This window comes from Homalodisca vitripennis, chromosome 4 (assembly GCF_021130785.1).
Source record: "Homalodisca vitripennis isolate AUS2020 chromosome 4, UT_GWSS_2.1, whole genome shotgun sequence".
Taxonomy (NCBI): domain Eukaryota; kingdom Metazoa; phylum Arthropoda; class Insecta; order Hemiptera; family Cicadellidae; genus Homalodisca; species Homalodisca vitripennis.
The window spans coordinates 56,843,457-56,856,834 of record NC_060210.1 but is presented as its reverse complement, the minus strand read 5'-3'; the positions used below and the strand labels follow the sequence as shown (position 1 = coordinate 56,856,834).

General features: G+C 33.7%; 1 protein-coding gene across 1 annotated transcript in view; it reads right to left on the bottom strand.

The window, feature by feature from the left end:
• LOC124359334 (uracil-DNA glycosylase-like) overlaps positions 1-12,637 on the bottom strand; it is a 28,581-nt gene extending 15,944 nt beyond the window's left edge. Inside the window, exon 1 of the mRNA XM_046812000.1 lies at positions 11,864-12,637. Within this exon, the coding sequence (XP_046667956.1) occupies positions 11,864-12,349 (486 nt within the window). The 5' untranslated portion in view covers positions 12,350-12,637. The remainder of the gene's footprint in view (positions 1-11,863) is intronic.
• Positions 12,638-13,378: the final 741 nt, after the last annotated feature.

Genomic DNA, 13,378 nt, shown 5'->3' with positions numbered 1-13,378 from the left:
ATTTCCCGAAAATGGGCTTTTTGAGGGGCAGTTTAAAATTTTTTTAACTGTAATGTTTGTAGCACTAGTAATTACAATTACGTTAAGCAATAAAACAACTAAATCTTCTTTAAATGGCACGCTGTATGGATTCACACAGGAGTTTTTGAATTTCTGCTACTACTCTGTCCCTAAGGTCATTAATGCACTGGGGTTTCGTTTTGTAGGTGTTGTTTTTAATGTGACCCCACACAAACTAATCAAATGGAGATAGATCTGGCGATCTTGGTGGCCACTCGATACTTTCTCTTCTGCCTATCCAACGATTTGGAAAAATATTGTTTAAATACTTGCAGACATGCAGGCTGTAGTGTGGAGGTACTACATCCCGCTGGAACCGAACTTCATTACAGTTGTTGGTTGCTACTTGGATAAACCTGATTTTGTAATATTTCCTGGTATACCTTGGCATTAAGGTTTCCATCAATAAAAAAGAGCCCAACAAACTGATCCCTCACCAAGCCAAGCCAAACATTAAATTTTTCAGTGTGCTGGGTATGTTGCTCCCTCATTCAATGAGGATTGACACCAGCCCAATAACGAGCATTGTGTCTGTCAACGACACTGTTTAACATGCAAGTTGCTACATCTGAGAAAGCAATGTTGTTGTAATTATTACCAATGTTCAAAGTCAAAGTCAAAGTCAAAATGTTCTTTATTCATATACATCAAGTACAGAGATAGTGTCAAAAATTAATAAACCTAATTGGTGACATAAAACATTTAGAGTAGAATATTAATGTCCGGGGTTGGTCATTTGGTAAAATTCTTCAAGTGTGTAGATGGCCTGGTGTGAGAGCAGTTTATGGAGTTCAGTCTTTAGCTGTTTCCCCTTCTTCGTTCTTATTTCTATCGGTAGAGCTTTCTTCCTATGTAGGATGGTTTTTTTTCATACTGTGCTAAGTGGTGAATGGGCAGTGGATACATAGTTGAGTTGCGGGTGTTGTAGTAGTGCAGGTCTTCAAGCCTTGATAGGTTTTCTCTATCAACATATAATAACTTCTTGTATGTAGAGAGCGGTCACGGTCAAGATCTTTAATGTTGCAAAGACCTCTCTGCAGCTTTCCCGGAAATTAAGGTTTGCAAGTATTCTTATTGCTTTTTTTTGAAGGATTAGAATTCTGGTCATGTTAGCATTTGATGTCCCTCCCCATACAGCTAGACCGTATCTTATATGTGCCTCAAATAGAGCAAAATAGGCAGTACGTGCTGTAGTCAGATCACCAATTTCTTTAACCTGTTTGAGTGCATATAGGCTTGAGTTTAGTCTATTGCATAGCTGGTCAATATGGGGTGTCCAGGATAAGCTTGAGTCAATTGTAATTCCGAGGAATTTGGTTTGTTCAACCAAGTTAACTTCTGGTGAGCAATTAATTTGTCCTGTTCTTCTCCCAAACCCTAATTGGGTAGTTTTAGAGGGGTTAACCACTAAGTCATTTCCATCACAATATTGATATGCCATGTTGACCGCAATAAAAGCATTTACACTAAGGTTTTCAGGTGTATTGTTGTCAAGGATTAAGGTTGTATCGTCAGCGTACATCAAAGTTTTAGTATATTCATGTAAGTATTCTGGAAGGTCATTAATAAAAAGAATAAAAAGCACTGGACCCAGCACGGATCCCTGTGGGACACCTCTATGTATAGGATGGGGTTGTGATCGGAATGCTTTAGTCACCCCTTTTTCAGTAGACTTTAGTTCGACTATTTGACTTCTGTCTTTGAGGTAGCTTTCGAACCATTTCAGAGCTGTTTCTGTTACACCAAGTGCTTTTAGTTTCTTCTGTATGAGGTATGACCCAGGCAGTCGAAAGCCTTACTCAAATCCAAGAAGATAGCTGTAGTCAGGTTGCCTTTTTCTATGCTGTCAGTCACTGATTCTATCAAGCTAATCATTGCTGTAGTTGTTGACTTGCCATTAACGAAGCCATGCTGAGAGCTGCTTAACAGGTTGTTCAACCTGCAATGTTCTAATAGCCTGACGAGAACAATTTTCTCACAAAGTTTTGAGACAGTTGGTAGTAATGAAATGGGTCTGTAATTACTTAATTCTGATTTACTGCCAGTCTTAAATTTAGGATAGATTTTTGATATTTTCAGTGCTGAGGGAAAGTGTCCTTCGTTGAAAGATTTATTGAAGATATCAGTAAGGGGATAGATAAGTTCTTCTGCACAGTGTTTTAGTATTTTTGTGGATATATCATCAATACCGGCTGAGTTTTTTGATTTAAAGTTTTTAATAATTAATCTTAATTCCTCTTGAGTTGTGGGTCATAATGAACTAAGTTCATTAATTTGAGTGCCTATGCGTTCAGCTGGTTCAATTGGTTTTCTATGAGAGTTTTTATTAAGGTTAATTGTGTTTTTTGCCATGTTGGCAAAGTAGTTATTGAATTGTTCAGCGACTATAGATGTATCTTCAATAAGCTTTCCATCAATGGTTAGTTTTAGTTCAGGTGAGCAGTTTTGTTTTTTTGATCGGACAGTATTTATTGTTTCCCAGATTGTTTTAGATTTGTTTTCTGAGTTGGAAATTTTACTAGCAATAGCTTGGCTTCTCAGAGTTTTCAGTTTTTGGTCATAGGTTTTTTTGAGATCCATTGCTTTGTTTTTATCCTCAAGATTTCCTGTAGTTTCATACTCGTTAAGGTGAGTTAGGAATTCATTCTTGAGCACTAGTGCTTCTGCATCAGCGAAGTGCTTTAGTGTTCTCTTTTTGCTACCAGCTGTCATAAGGGGACATGCAGCATCTAGGGCAGCTGTCACTAGCTTTCTAAAGTTGTTGTAGGCTTCTTCTGAGTTCAAAGAAGTATACACAGTTTCCCATTTTTCTTTTGTTAGCAAACCTTTCAGTTCATGTAAGTTTCTACTCCCAATAGCTCTATGCACTGATTTAGGCAAACTTGTTCTCTTCAGGTTGGTAATAGTGCACATCTGGGCAGTGTGGTCAGAGAGCCCAGTATGAAAAACTGTTGTGTCAAGTGCATCAATGGTGCTATTTGATACAATCCAGTCTATAGATGACTTTGAAGTAGGAGTGATTCTTGTAGCTGGCAAGTTGACTCTCTGAACATTGTGGTAAGCAAGCATTTCATTTAATTTTGTAGTATTTCTGTCTGGGTTGAGTATGTCGACATTTATATCACCCTCTTTTATATTAAAAGAGGTTTGTTCTCAATTTTTTTGTCATCTATTAGATGAGATAATGTAGCCATTGCAACATCCAGATTACTGTCCGGCGATCTGTACGTACCCATGATATAAGTAATATAATTGTTGAGATTGATATTCATAAGTGCGACCTCACATACAAGTTCTTGGCAGTATTGAGACACATCAATTTCTTCAACGTGATTTTGGAGTGCATTGTCTACAAAAATAGCTACTCCTCCAAGCCTGTGGTTAGCACGGCTGTAGTGGGTAACTAGGATATAGCCGGGTAACCATTGTATGGACTCTATCTGATTTTGTCTGAGGCCATGCTCTGTTAAGATGATGACATCAGGCTTTTTCAACTCAGCTAAGTGAAGGAGGCGATTTGATTTATTTACTAGCCCTCTTATATTTTGGTGCAGGACTGCAAGTTTTCCTTTTATTGAGTTTTTTGTCTCCCTTTCCTTGAAATGTTCGATTCTAAAAAAGGTGCCTCTTCTTCATCACTGCTATTAAAATCTGTAATTGTTTCTCTGCTTTGGTGGTTACTGGTTATAATTTGCTTTTAGTAGTCAATATTTTTGTCAAAGAATTCCTCTATAGTTTCATTGTGTGGTCTTGGTTTTGAATTTTCAGGGGGGTGAAGTGATCCCAACTTCAAAGGAGGCAGCTGCTTACTTTTATGGTTAGGTTCTATTTTTGAATTATGTTGTTTTTGATGGTTAATTTTACTTTTTGCAACTTGCAGTGACACACTAAATTGATTTTTCCCCTTTGATACTTTGTGTTTATTCTTTTTGTTGGTGGTAGTAAGGCTTCTAGAGGGTGTCATCTGAACACGCTCTAAAGTAGGAGAAGCTTCTCTAAATTCGTTGTTTGCCAAAGTTGCTTCCTGGCTTTGGTCAAGGATTTTTCCAGTACATTCCTTGACCATAAGTTCCAGTTGCTCCTGTCTGTTTTTTAATTGTGCTATGTCCAGCAAAAGAGCAGAGGAACTAAATAGTGTGCCAGTATGTGGAGCATTTGTTGGAGGCTGATCAGGTGTAGGGGTTGTTTGTGTCTCAGTGTCTACATATTCTTGAGAAGAGGATGCTCTGCAGTGACCTTCCCGTCTCTTTAGCAGCATAGATTTCTCTAACTCCCTTTTTTTTAGTACTAGCTCATTGATAATCTCCTCCTGTTTCCTGTCATGTTCTTCAAAAGTGTATTGGATGTCTAAATTAAGCTTTTTCTGGTTGTCAAGTTGTACTTCCAGTTCAGATATCTTTTGAAAAAGATTTTCAATTTTCCTCAGGTAGCTTTCTTCCTCAGTACTCATTTCTTCTATTTTTGCTTCAGCACTGGTGAGTTTGGATTCTAGAAGTGCAAGTTTTCCTTCTAGCAACTGGTTTTTTTCTAATAGAGCAGCGCCAATTTTTGCAGCCATTTCCAATTTATCTTCGTTTTTATCATTTTTTACTAAAAGTTCATTTTCAAGCAAACTACCTTCTAAGATTTTTATTGATTTGTTTAAATTGTCATAATCATTTTGAATAGTATAGGAACTCAGAGGATTCTCCTTTGTATTGCAATTGGGTTCTATCTGAGTTAAAGTATTTTCTAGCTGTAAAGAATTCACTCCATGATGTTTTACCGCTTCAATAGTAATTTCTATAGATTTGCACTTACTGCATTGCCAAGATTCAATGTCACTCTTGGATAGATTTTTAAATTTCTTATCTGGCCATTCTAGGCATTTAGAATGAAACCACTGGTTGCAGGACCCTGTACATAAAATACCTTTGTGCTTCACGCCAACAGTGCACACACCACAAGGATACCTGGTTCCACATCATTATTTCACAAAATTTTACTAGATGATAAAAATCATCCTCACTTAGCACATGAATTAAACAAATGTTGTAAGGTTTATAACCACCGTCATGTAAAACTTTAAAAACTGATGTTTGAGATGTATCTAATATTTGAGAAAATTTCTTGTTGAGACATGAAGATCTTCTACAACAGATGTCAAGTGACAATGCTTTGTTTGTAGCCGATTTTGGTCACCCAGCTTTGGGACGGTCTTTAACACTGCCTCTTTCCTGGAAAAGTTGGATTGTTTTTTGAACTCCTGTTTTAAATCCAGGGTTTTGATTGGGTTAGGTGTCATTAAATAAATTCCTTACTTATGATAAGATCTCACGTGGTCTCCGTAGCCACGCCTATCAAAATCATAATACGCTCCTGTTCACTTAAACACTCCATTTCAACTTAAAATTATCACAAAAACACGTTCACTAATATTTCTGAGAAAGGTGTCCCAGAGTTCCATCCCTCCATCTTTATCCATCAAAAACTAAACAGAGTGTATCCATACTTTTAACTCATACTGTATAAATTGTAAAACTGGTTAAAGTCAAACAATTAATCATTCAGTTTGGAAAGGACTTGATTTAATTTGAAACATGAAATGAATCTAAAGAAGATACTCATTCTAACATCAAAGAATGCACCCAATGAAGTTTCTTGGAAACATCATTGACAGTTATTTGACTAGTGGTGCTCATGTTTCTAACCTATATGGCAGAATAACTTGTTATTTTTTTCTCTGAGAACACTATATCCCTTGTGGTCTGGGAAGCTTAGTTCATTGCGTATCACAGACAGACGTTTGGGTGTGGCTTATGGAATGGAGGTGTGGGGAGGCTCTGTCTATGTTCAAAGAACTTCCATTGAAGAAAAGAAAGCTGTTCGAGTAGGGGGCTTCCCTCCAACTCATTCTTGTTCAGGTGCTTTCCATGATCGTGATAAAATTTATATACCTTTTTTTCTCTGTACATTTTAAAAATCTGGTTATATGTTACAAATAAGTTAGAACCAATTCCATCAGTTGGAGATAAATAAACACATATTTGTCTTGGAGAGTCTAATATACTTGGAAGTATGACTTGGATAGTCTCTTCAAATCGAAAACACCATCCAAGCTATGTCTGAAAAAAAAGATAGCAGGTTTGGGCATTTCCTTTTTAAATAAATTTCTCAGTCAGATGAAATTAAAATACTTGAAAAATTTTTTATTGAGCAGACGTAAAAGATTTTTTAACTTGCAGAAACTTACATTGTGGAGTTGTAACCTTGCATGTGAAATATGTCAACCAATGCTTTGATGAGTAAGATATACAGCTACAGTTTGTAAAATGTATCCTATCAGATAATAAATAAATTTAAATTAACAACAGAGTTTTGTGCTTTTCATTTTGCAAAGACTATACCTGTAGAAATATAGTTCAACATGCATTCCGCTTTCTCCAAGTGATAATAACATTCTTACATTGTACCATCATTTTGAAAACACTGGCTTTGTTTTTATAAGGAATGGGTACAGGACAATCAAGAGTGTCAAAGAGAATATTTCATGTGTAATCCCAAGAAATCTGTTTAGAAATCTGAAGGAGGGTTTTAAGGAGATGGTTACAACTACATCCTTATTATTAACAGTTATTACAAGCTAAACACAGTCAAATTTAAGCATAGATGACTCTGAATACTAGTAAAAAACTCCCACTTCAAATCAGAACTTTAAATTGTTTTGGCTGAGATGTACTAGTTTGATTTAACTTTTTTTATTTATTCAGAGACAATTCAATAGCATGGTCTAGCATAATCTTACCTTGTTTTATATTTAGTTATATTTTTGAAGCAACCATGTTTATAAGGGTGAGTATAAAAGGACTTTACAACTTTGAAATTATATAGCTATTTATTGACTTTACTTACACACTTGATAAATGTGTCATTTTGTAGCAAATTACTTCAAGTTTATTGTCATATTCTTATTTCGGTTCGATGTGACTTCCATTAGTGATACGGCAAACATCCCACCGGTAATCAATTTCTCGCCACACACCCGTTCTAGCAAATCTGGTGTAACTTCAGCAACCGCAGCTGATTCTTCTTCTTAGATCTGCAAGATTGGCTGGTAGAGGTGGAACATACACTTTATCTTTAATGAAACCCCATATAAAAAAAATCCATAGGAGTCAAATCGCGGGAACGAGGTGGCCATGCAATTGGTCCTGAACGCCCAATCCAGTGACCTGGAAAACGACCGTTTAGGATATCCCTAACATCTGTTAGGTAGTGAGGTGGTGCTCCGTCTTGCTGGTAGTAGAAAGGAGCATCCTGTTGTTCATCTTCATCAATTTGAGGAATCAAAAAATTCTGCAACATATCAAGGTAAATGATACCAGTGACAGTTCTCTCCATGAAGAAAAATGGCCCGTACACTTTAAATTTACTCATTGCACAAAACACATTCACTTTTGGACTGTCCCGAACTCGTTCAAGGGATTCTCTTGGGTTTTCCCCAGATTCTGCAGTTATGGGTGTTCACTTTACCACTGATATGAAAGGTACTCTCATCACTGAAGATTATTGAGTTCAGGAATGTCTCATCTTCCCCCATTCGATCCAACATTACAGCACAGAATTCTCCACGAGCAGCTTTATCTAAATCAGTGATATGTTGTACAATCGTAAGTCTGTATGGTTTTAAGTGCAAATGTCTCTGTAGTACTCACCAAACTGTCTTTTGTGAATTCCAGTCTCCACAGCTGCATGCCGCGTTGATTTTTTAGGACTACGGGCAAAGGTTTCCCTGACCTGTTCGACAGTAGCATCACTAACCTGTGGGCGACCTGGCGATTTCTCATGACGAACACAACAACCTGTCTCAACAAAATTCTTGTGCCAACTGTAAATAGAAGGACTGCTTGGAGGGTCTCTTCCGTATTCTGTGTGAAATCTACGCTGAACACTTGTAGCAGAGTTTGTTTCATGAAACAATAACACACAGCGAGCACGCTCCGCACCAGTGAAAGTAGCCATTTTAGTACAGACAAAGCTAGCGCTCGCAGTGGCGGAACTTGGTACTACAGCACTACGGGAGTCAAACTTAATTTGCTACAAAATGACACATATATCAAGACTGTAAGTAAAGTCAATAAATATCTATATAATTTCAAAGTTGTAAAGTCCTTTTAGACTCACCCGGTACTAAGTACTCGTGTTAATAACTAATAAGCTGTGCTGTCGTATATCATAATGTAATATATGCCTAATTAATTAACTATAAATATCTGGCTCACACTGAAAATCACTGCATAAAGTAAAAAGGCTTTAATACAATACCACTTGTTGATTAGATATCTTAATGTTAGTATTGCTAAATATTATTTTTAAGGCTTGCTGCTTAAGCTATTTTTTCAATCAGTGCTTACTCATAAAAATTCAGAAGCTAATCTTTGATATTGCTTTTTATGAGAACCTATTATGATCCCATAATGAAACTTATATAATAAGTTGAGTATACAATACATTTTTTAATTTTATAAAGAAAACATTATAATAAAATTAAAAAAATTGTATTTTAAACAAAATACATATCTATATTAATTATAAATGATGTTATATAGAAAATAATCTTTTAAAAACCTATAACATTATTCTTTCCTAGCTCTGTATGTAGATTAGGAGAGATACAATTGGCTAAGCATCAGTGAAGCCTACAACTCAAGCCTCCAAAATGTTTGCTTCAGTCTATCTGTCTGTCTATATGTCCCTAAGATATTATTGTGTCACTAACTAACTGAGGTATAGACAACAATTTAAATGAAACTTCATTTCTATAGAGGAAATTTAAAGTTTCATTGCAATGCACATTCCTCCATAGGATTTGGCTGAGCATTAGCAAAACCTAACTTTACGTAACCTTGTGTATATTGCCTTGCAATGCACACACACACATTAATTTATAGCTTCCAATAAATTAATAAATAAACATATAGGAAAGGTTTTCAAAAGCAGACTAACAAAATGTACATTAACTATTATTTATGTATCATTGATTCATGCAATTAGTGTTTATTATCTATTAGGATAGATTATATAACCCTTAACATTTCAAATTGATTAATTCTGACAAGAAGATAGTTTATATCACTGAGTAGACGAAGTTAATAGACAAGATGATCGAATCAAGTTATTGAGAAACAATCCACCATCAGTTATTACTAGATAGATAGGGAAATCTAACTAAAAGCAATAAAACAGTCTATTTATACCTATCCAGCTGACTGGACTAAGGTTGTCAAGCAGGTTATTTAAATGCAACATGGGTGGGAACCAATAAGTACTACTTATACATTAACGGCCAGATGTAACTAGAGTAACAATCTCAGTTAAACTGCTTTTAAATTACTGTTTAATGCTATCAGCTGATAATATAATTAATTGATCAAGCTAGAAAATTTTTTTCATCATTTTGACACAACAGCCCAGAAGTTAGATTAAAAATTATAGTTAATATTGATAACAGTGCTAAATTGATAATATTTGCAGTTACACACAAAATTGTATTAGTAAAGATGTAATGTATATACTAATTATGTTTATTAACAAATATTACCTACCTTATTTATTAGTTAGTATAATAGTGAAAATACTGTAGTTTATATAGTTGTAATTTAAATACAGAATCTTAGTTTATATACCTAATAGCTTGGTTTTAGTGGTTAGTAATCTTATGTAGTTTCTATTGATAATTCATATTTATTTTTGATGAGTTGTTAATCATTATTTTACTTTCAACAAAATTAAATAAATTTTAGAAAATAAAATAGATGCAAGTAAGTGTTTGAATAAATCAGAGGTCTTTCTTTATTGGATCTGTTAACTACAACTCTTTAAGAAGGGCTGACGATAACTTACTTCTATGTTCAAGTGATACTTGTGTCATATTTTAAAATAACAAGGTTTATACCAAGATAACCAATAATAATTAGAAAAATGATTATTTGAAATGATCTAGATTTATGAATTCAAAAACACATATTGTTAATGCTAATGCATTTTAAAACAAACTGAAAATAGACTCAGCTCAGTATACTTTAAAAATGTAGCAAACACACTGTAGGACCTGAGGTAATATTTACAATTGATATAGATTATTTACAAGTATATGTTTCTTTTTAAGAATGATATGTATGGTGAAGTAAGGTGTAGGAGTTTGTTAAAATCAGAGTCAGTATTCAACTGCAAAAAAGCAACATAAGAATATTAATAAATTGCAGATACACACAACAATTTATTTAAAAAACACAAATTACAATCATTACATGATAATGTACATTTATACCAAATAACGTTTAGGATTTAACTTCATTTTACACGTTTAATACATATAAATATTTTTTCCTATCCCGTGATATAAAACTAAACTATTTGGATTTACTCCTTTTTACTCATGCCTCAAAATAAGTCAGTATAACTCAACTTTAACTTAATTATGAAAAAGTTTACAGACCTGTTATTTATGAAAAATTAAAAGACACCTGTACGGATGACATATTAGCCTACTTAATGAACAATTTTTCAAATTTTTACACTAGTTATTTTAATTTTGATTCATTAATATTATAGCTAAATTGTATAATTTACTTGCCAGATTGGTACTACTCTGGGAGCTTTTTCTAAAATATGTCAAAGTCACCTGTTAGATGCCAAATATTCATGTAAATATTTTGTGATAGCTTATGACTAAGATTCTAATGCACAACATTTACTATACTAAATTATTCGTACAATTCCGTTTTACTTTTTATTTAATTTTCTTGTCTACGATAATAGTCATGAAAAACAATTCTTTATGGATGAACAAGAAATCTCAGGTTGTTATTTATATCTTATCATTAAATTATCACACTGAGGCTATTTATAATGATTGTCCTTGTTGAATTATATAACATTCAATTTATATAGTTGTAAGGCCAACTTCTACGCTAATTGCTGTAAAAATTATTTTAATGAAATTTATAATTTGTAGAATAATGTTTGGGTACGGTACGATAAGTGGACCCGGTTTTTTTATATCGAAATTGGCAAACGATATTACTTAATCATAACCACCGATATAATCAATCGATACTGATTAATTATTTTGGACAAACAACTTAAATAATCTATATCAACAGCTCTAAACACTTTCAAATAATACACGTAATATTTCAATTTTACATATATACCTAAGTAACATTTGATTATTAAAAACGGCAGTCAATTTTAGAAAACTACACGACATTGCTTTGAAAGATGATAAGACATGTTTTACGTGGCTTCCACATGTTGGCCTCGTACCGAAAAATCCATTATGTGAAATTTGTGGGAAAGAAACAACTGTAACTGTGAGAGGAGCAAATATGGTCGTCTTCAGTTTTCCTAATTTTGCTTATAATAATTTGTTTCATCACTGTAAATATTAAATCCATATTTTAATTTAAAACATATGATTGTTATTGAGGACTATAGATACTTTTATATCAATTGATAGTCTAGGATTTAAGATGCGAATATTAGGTATCGATGATTACATTCTTCAATATAAAAAACCGGGTCCGCTTTTCGTACCCTACCCTAATGTTTGCTACACAAAATAGATTAAAATTTTAAACCTACTGCAACTAGATCATTCTGAATACCAGATAAATATCACCAGTTCTCAATAAAACTCTAGGTATCTGTTGAATAATTTACTTGTATGTTGTCATACTTGGAATCTAGCCTATATTATAATACTAAACATTGGAGATTTAAACCTTAGATCATGAATACAGTAAGTTATAATTACACTTACCTTCTTAAAGTACGGTTTGTCAAATTCATTACGCAAGGCTTGAAACCAAGTTAAACCAATATTGGGATGTAATGCAGCAAGAGTTTTGCTTAAAAGTTTTGCTTGTGCTGTTAATCTATTAATTTCTATTTTGTTGAGTTTTGATGCTTCTTGGATAGTTTTTGATGACGCAGCTTTGACTATTTGAGATTCATTGTCATTTTCAGCTGTTAAATTGCACCCAATCTCTGCATTGTCTAAAGACTGATCTGGATTGTTTAGAGATTCTTTACACTCATTGACTAAATCTAATTTAACTTTTTTATCTTCAGACATAATATTGGATCCATCAATATTTTCAATTTCAGACAGACTCCTCTTCATAGAATTATTTGCTGGCGATTTTGTAAAAAAGGATGTGATACTTTTCTGGCTCATTTCTTTTACCAAACTAAACAAAATTCCAATATTACTGCGTTTAGATATTTTCATCAGCGCATTACTCATTTAACTAAATAAGTCATGTAAATTCATTTGCGATACCTAACCATGAGTTATGAAAAGTTGAATGTTGATAACTTGGCATTTTAGAAACGAAAACAAACACATGTGTAGAATATGCATTTAAATTTATGTAGCCTAGCCTAAAATTTGAAATCAATCACTTAGGTGCACTTCAACACTGACTAAATAGAAATAAAACATTCACTTTCAACAAATCTCGAGTACTTTTTATTGTAAGTAGACTTAAGTTATGAAGTTAGGTTAAAAGTTACCGGTACGTACAACAAACAAAGCACCACATTTCGCGCGAAATTTGCATGGGCGTAGATTCTACACCAAATCCACCAGCCGGCGACACCCCATAGAGTAAGAAGTAAACGCTGATCACTTTATAATTATCTATGTATTAATATTAATTAAGACATGAATCGGAAAATTTTCGTAGTATCCCAACTGCAAGTATTCAATATATTAAAACGTAATTAGTTATCTAAATAATGAATTGGGATTGAAGTTCACTGCGTTGTACTTAACTCACATAATATGCTCTCTTCACCATTTATGAGACAACAATATCTTGAGAAAATGATTTATTATGTCATAGATATTTGGTTTTATGGGTTAATGGAGATTTCGGCTCCAATGTAAGGTACGTTACGTTGGATTTTAACTGGAGATTTTTGTACATGGATGTCTCGAGAACCCTATAGTAGGATGTATACCATTGCAAGCCTGAACGTTTGTTAGTGTTGCTTATAATAATATAAGGTATCTCAATTATTTTAATACTAGTGTTTTTCAGTTTGCAGTTGCATACATCGAGTGTGATTAATAGCGTTTCAATGTAAATAGCAGTCTAAGATACCATACCTTATTAAAAGATTGGCTTATGTTTAAATCTCTTATCTTCAATTGTTTGTCTGATAGTGTAACTGATTATATAGATTAACTCTAAGAGAGAATTGTACTTTCGGAAACCAAACTGGCGATCCGGAACTACATCAGATTGATTAATATATTTAATCTTTTTAG